Here is a 7064-nt window from a genome sequence, read left to right on the forward strand (position 1 = left end):
GAAACAGACTTGACATCTTGGGCTACCGTTACTCCTGCCTTAGCCACGTCCTCGACCTCTGTTTGATCCTGCTCCACGGTAGTTGGACCGCTGGTTATTGTTGGGATTATTTGAGGTTCGTCGCGGTTGATTTGAACCTTGGTGAGTCACGCTATTTGCTGAAGAGGTGAACTCAGTCATGCTGTTAGTGGCAGTGGCCTGCGTTTCATGAGCTATTAGATATGAGTAAAACTCAGGTAGAGTTACCTTATGCTGATCACTGAGGACTGTGATGGCAGTGAAAAGATCACCGTGACCTGGTCCTAGGCCGGCTAGTATGTAGCCAATAACATCCTCATCAGTCATGGGATGGCCAATGTTCGCCATCGTGTCAGCAAGTGTTGTCATTTTTTGATAATATTCAGCTGCACTTAAATCTCTTTTCCTGGTTGTTGATAGTTGAGTGCGTATTTGTATAGAGTTACCTCTATGTTGTGTTGAGAACATAGTATGGAGAGCAGTCCACAGTTGACTTGAAGTATCTGTGCATCGGGTAAGTTGAGCCAACACTTCTTCTGTCATAAAAGACAGAAGACCACCAATAATCGCTTGGTCTTGCACCATCCATGAGTTATACTCAGGATTGACTATTTCCCGTGCTTCAGCGCCAGCCCATGTGGTTACTTTGTCAGTGGGAGATTCAATTGAACCATCGAGATAGCCGAACAGCTGAACACCCTTAAGAATGGGCACCACCTGTGCTTTCCAAAGCAGAAAGTTCGATCGGTTAAGCTTACATGTGATAGTTGTGGCGATCTTAGAGGAATTGATGTTTGAAGCAGAAGTAGACATGGCGAGAACGGAAGGGGAAACCAGTGGCCAATGATGAAAGAAAGAGAGATAGAAACGAGAGCCCTAGAATAAGCTCTGATACCAAGTTAAAATATGTATTTGCCATACAAAACTCGTAGGCTATTATCTGATATATATATATATATATATATATATATATATATATATATATATATACACACACACACACACAAAGATAAGCTTAAACAAATAAACCTTATCTATACAACATTTGAATAATACGTTCCTATCTAATCTTCTCTTTACATCTCTTTCATATTTCTGGTGCATTTAATTTGTGTTGTGATTGAAAAACTTAAGTTCTAGCATAAAAATGACAAATAATCTGGTAATTAGCGTTTCAGATCACTTGAGATGACTAAAAGGTTCAACAAACTAATACTTCGGTCAACATAAAAATGACAATAAATAAATTAATAGAAATAGGCTTTACCTTTCCAACTACTCCGACATTGTGATCGGCTTTCTTCAAAGTTGCTTTGCAAGTGGATTTTTTGCAAGGAATGGATCCAAAAAGAAAATGTTAAATTAAATAGTAGCACCAACTATGGTATGGTATGGTATAGTCAAGATCATAGTTACCTAATTCGCCCCTAAGGCTGCGTACCTCGTACCGGTTCGCTGTGTACCGAATCGGGGTACGAAGGCGTACCAAATCGGTCTGGGAACGGGAGCAGAATCGGGATTGCAGTGTACCAAATCGATGCTTGGCAAAGGGCCGATCGATCTTCAATTCGCGTATGGTACGATGAATTTTGTGAATCGCTTCAATTGGGATGTCGATTGGGACGCCAAGTCAATGCCAACCTTTAATTTGGCGGGAATTAACGAAACGCTTGGAAAAAGTCGTAAGTCTCCTCGATCTCCAACCAAATCCTCTGTACCAAGATATCAAATTTATGGATATAAATATATTATGATACTCGATTTCTATTATCTCATCCAAAATCTGTTCCAATTTCTCTTCATCTCCAATTTGTCTTCTTCTCCAATTTCTCTACTGTTTCACCGATTGAGAAAAAATGGCGTTTGGAAGAAATGCCAATACTCCAGCAGACAGTGAAACACAAGGCAACACCCACATCAGTGAAACACAAGCAGATTACAATATTAATGTTGATGATGAAGTACAGCAAACACAACAAAGATCAACAATCCCTGAAGGAAAGGATGCAAGCAGACCACTTTTAGAAGAAGTTACATTCTGTGGTGCAGGAAACAGTAAAAATGCTAGAGGTTCTAAACAGTGGGTTTGTAACCATTGTAAAGGCAAGTTTACCAGCTCGTACACCCGAATCCATGTCCATTTTTTTGGACCTGCTGTAGGGAAAACCGCCGATATTAGAAGATGTCCTATCATGGTTAAAGATCAACGGAAAAGAGAAAGTCTTAGGAAGAAGGTTACAGAAGCAGAAAACAGTGGAGTTGCAAAGTGTTTGAAGAATTCCGTTCTCTCTAAAAATGCATCTTCAAGGAAACGCATTGAAGAATCATTTGGAATATTAGAGAGGAACGTGGTGGACTTGAAGATAGTTCGAGGATTATGTGCCAATGGAATCCCTTTCAATATTTTACGTAACCCGCAATTCCTTGAAATGATTAGCGCCATCAAGAATGCACCGGATGGATACAAACCCCCATCGTGTGAAAAAGCGAGAACTGTATTACTTGATGAATGTGTTAGGGACGTTGAGAAGGAGCTTACACCGATTAAGGACACGTGGATCACACAAAGAGTCTCAATAGTCTCAGATGGGTGGTCTAATGTGAAACATAATCCACTCATCAATGTCCTTACGGTTAATTCCCGTGGTGCAACATTCATGTACGCGGAAGACTTTTCGGGGGTTGAAAAATCGGGGGTAGAAATTTCAAAGTTTCTAGTTGGAGCCATCGATAATATTGGACCAAGTAATGTATTACAAGTTGTAACCGATAACGCGGCTAATTGCAAGGCTGCCGGGCGGGAGATCGAAAGGATACACAAACATATTTTTTGGTCCCCATGTTGCGTGCACACCTTAAATCTCATTTTTAAGGACTTGGCGAAGGAATTTTATTGGCTAGAGGAGACCTATAAGAGAGGCAAAGGTATTGTCAAGTATTTTATTAACCACACACATGCTTTATCATTTTTTAGGGAAAACTCAACTCTAGAGTTATTGAAGGTTGCAAAGACTCGTTTTGCCTCACACTACATAGTTTTGCATAGATTAATAGAGTGTAGGGAGGCTCTTTCTACAACCATTGTTCTTAATTCTTGGCGGGAATGGGTCAAGAATGGGGACGAAGCCACTCGAATAGTTGGGTCAAAAATCGTCGATACAGTCAAAGATGATCAGTTTTGGGACGATGTTGAAAATATATTGGCCATCACAAAACCAATATTTTTGTTACTAAAATTTTGTGATGGTGAAGGTCCCAAAATGGGAGAGATTTATGAAAGGATGGACAGCATGCTAGGTGAAATCAAGGATGTCATGAGGGAAAATAAATATGCAAGTTATTACCCTCAAGTTGAAAAAATTGTTTTGGATAGGTGGGAGAAGATGACAATCCCCCTTCATTGTTTGGGATTTGCCTTAAATCCAAAATTCTATGATAAGCACTACCTAGAAAAATTGGCACCCGATGGCATGGCACGAAAAGCTCCCAACCAAGACAAAGAAATTGTACTTGGTGTTATGGAGGCGTTTGATAGAATCGCGGAGAGTGAAAAAGAAGCAAAAATTTTACAAGAACAATTCGTGAAATTTCATATGAAGAAAGGAATTTACTCTATGACCTCAACTCAAATCGATGCCGTAACCATGGACGGAATTGATTGGTGGGCAATTTATGGATCGGAGACTCCGGAATTGGCGGATGTGGCAAAAAGAGTTTTCTCTCAACCGATTAGTAGCTCCTCGACGGAGAGAAATTGGAGTACATACTCCTATATTCATAACGTGAAGCGAAATCGTTTAAATTGCAAGAGAGCGGACAAACTAGTTTTTATTCACTCAAACATTCGGCTTCTATCCCATTTCTCAGAATCTTATAAATCCGGACCCCTGAAAAAATGGGACATAAATCCGGAAAGCGATTATATAGAAGGTTCAAGTGCCCGATTGGAGGAAATGACTTGGGAGAATCTTGATGAAGAAAGCGTGGAGAACGGAAAAGGAAAAAGGCAGCGGTTAGATTAGATGTTTTATGTTTGGTAATTTTGTGATGTTTAATGTTTGGTAATTTTGCATGTAATCTGTTACATCTTTTGGTACTTAATGAATTAAGACTATGTTTTTGGTATTTTGGTAATCTTGATATAATATGTTCCTTGTTTATCATACATTTACAATAATATGTTTCTAAAAATGGTTTACATTTGGGTACACTGTACCGGACTTCATGGTACACCGTACCGGTTCGTACCGAAATGAGCCTATCCCCTCCGAATCGGATACGTCCAATCTAGTGAATCCCGTACCCGTACCTCGTTCCCGTACCGGATCGATCCGCGAATTAGGTAACTATGGTCAAGACTGAGACGATCATGACATGTGTAGAAGTCTGACCCGATTCATGATTGTGGTTGTGATTCAACCACCATGTAAACCATAAAGTCACCTATGTCATTATTTTGGAAGGGATTGAGATACTCCTTCCTTCTATATCATGGTTTAGCTCTATATGGAGTTTGATCGAAATGTTGGATTATCATTCAAATGTCTAATATAACCTTCAAGTAAGCATACATTAACCAAAAAAATTACCAACAACAAATTAAACAGCCATGATAGGGCATTTGTTGCATAAAATAACTCATTTTTTGCATATTGTAGTGTCAATTTCTTCTGTTTTTGTAGGATGCTATATTTCCTAATAAAAGTCAAGTAAAAAGAAAATATTTCGATTTGCACGAAACCCTAAAGTTACTGTCAAAGAAAGTGAACCAAAAAGTTGACTGACTAGCAGCTCAAAATCATGTACTTCAAAAATCAGTCTTAAATTTGGGGAAATTAGATTCAAAATAAAGTAATTTAAAGATCCAGGGTGGCTTTGAAGCTGGTCAGCTACAGTACGCAGGTCTGCAGGTGTCCTTACACCTGTCGTCGTCTTACTCTCCATCACCCTATGGCAAGGACGGGAAGCATAGGTTGCGGAAAGGAAAACAGTGGACATAAGTTGAATAGGAACAGCAGAAACTCGCATAAACTTAAAGAAAAACAGAGCACTAACCTATTTAAGAACTGCTTGCAATTCCTCATCACCTGAAATCAAAGTAGCGATGGGATTTTTTAAACGTCGGGTAGATTTTTCTCCAATGGAAAGGTTTCTGTGATTGATAGTGAAGGCGACAAATGGCAGAGAAGAAGCGTTTCTAGTCTTTACAGAAGGCGGTGGAGCTGGTCACTAAACGTTTGACAGCCTCACAAACCCTGGGATTTGCAGACCTTGAAAAGTGAAATAGAAATTACAGAAGGATTGAGAGATGGATGTGGTGAGTGTAATTGAACTGGGTGTCGTCTGAAATCAGAAGCTTAGCAACTTATGGCCGATTAGGCGGGAGTGACCACCAATTCATCACCAAATATTGGAATGGTTATTCTCCACATTATATATATATATATATATATATATATATATATATATATATATATATATATATATATATATATATATATATATATATATATATATATATATATATATATATATATATATATATATATATATATATATATATATATATATATATATATATATGTTCAGGTTCATTTGAGACCATTCTAATTTTATGAGACCGTAAGACCAAATCTAAAAATAATTTTAAAATGCAAAATAAATGGAAAAATCCAAAAATTCTTTTTTTAAATGTTATTTTCGGAACTTGAATTAACTAAAAAAAATATAAAAAAAAATAAAAAAAATTCCGTTTTTTTTTTTGAAAAATACGTGAAATATTCTAAATAGAATATTTCACTGACATATTCTAAAAAATAATTTTAAAATGCAAAATAAATGGAAAAATCTAAAAATTCTTTTTTTAAATATTATTTTCGGAACTTGAATTAACTAAAAAAAATTTAAAAAAATTAAAAAAAATTAAAAAAAAATTCTATTTTTTTTTAAAAATACGTGAAATATTCTAAATAGAATATTACACTGTACATATTCTAAAAATAATTTTAAAATGCAAAATAAATGGAAAAATCAAAAAATTCTTTTTTTAAATATTATTTTCGGAACATGAATTAACTAAAAAAAAATAAAAAAAATAAAAAAAAATAAACAAAAAATAAACAAATGTGTCTCACGGTCTCACAAAATATAAGTGGTCTCAAATGAACCTAACCCTATATATATATATATATATATATATATATATATATATATATATATATATATATATATATATATATATATATATATATGGGTAAAGTGAATATACCTAAAAATCTTATATAAGCTTAGGTATCTAACCACATTATACTACATTGTTTTGCATTATATTTTCATTGCAATCGTTTAAGGTTCTTAAACTTCAACCCATAACTTGATTTACTTCCATGATTTTCAAACATTCACCATTATATTCCTCCTACACCATTTGATTCGTAACAGTAGTATATGAAGCCCACCAAGGGGTCTCCGATAGAAAGACGTCATTTTAAGGAAGATAATGGTGAAAGTCCAAAGATTTTAGAAGCAATCAAGTTATGAGGTTGAATTTTAAGAACTTTGGGTGATTACAATGCAAATATGATACATACAAAATTACGTAGTATGGTGTGGTTAGGTACCTAAGCTTATATAAGGTTGTTAGGTATGTTCACTTTACCCTATATATATATATATATATATATATATATATATATATATATATATATATATATATATATATATATATATATATATATATATTATTTTTTTTAGCATTAGACTAAATAAAATAAACATAATTATAAACTTAAATAATCATTCTACTAATTAAAAATTCAAATAAACATATTATTAATTTTTAAAATTAAATAAACATATATAGTAAAGGGTTTAATTTAATTCAAATAAATATGAAAGGGTATAATAAGATTAAAAGAGACAAGTTTAGGGACCAAATTTGTAACTTAAATTAAAGAAGCTACCACCCATTTCTTCTTATTCACCCTTTCCCAGGTCCATTCCCATTCTTTTTACTTCCATAGATTAAAGGGAAAGGGATACGGATA

General features: G+C 35.0%; 1 protein-coding gene and 1 long non-coding RNA gene across 2 annotated transcripts; one reads left to right on the plus strand and one right to left on the minus strand.

Moving 5' to 3' along the window:
• Positions 1–1874: 1874 nt before the first annotated feature.
• On the plus strand, positions 1875–3676 carry LOC111920429 (uncharacterized). The gene is made up of 2 exons (XM_042898409.1): positions 1875–3564; positions 3618–3676. Exons 1-2 carry the CDS (start codon positions 1875–1877, stop codon positions 3674–3676), a joined length of 1749 nt encoding a protein of 582 aa, XP_042754343.1.
• A 56-nt stretch (positions 3677–3732) lies between these two features.
• LOC122196167 (uncharacterized) lies at positions 3733–5424 on the minus strand. Its single transcript, XR_006187401.1, has 2 exons — positions 5074–5424; positions 3733–4966 (listed from the first exon to the last, which is right to left on the minus strand). It is a non-coding gene; the product is annotated as an uncharacterized LOC122196167 (long non-coding RNA).
• Between the last annotated feature and the right edge of the window lie 1640 nt (positions 5425–7064).

The sequence above is a fragment of the Lactuca sativa genome, chromosome 9 (assembly GCF_002870075.4).
Source record: "Lactuca sativa cultivar Salinas chromosome 9, Lsat_Salinas_v11, whole genome shotgun sequence".
NCBI lineage: Eukaryota > Viridiplantae > Streptophyta > Magnoliopsida > Asterales > Asteraceae > Lactuca > Lactuca sativa.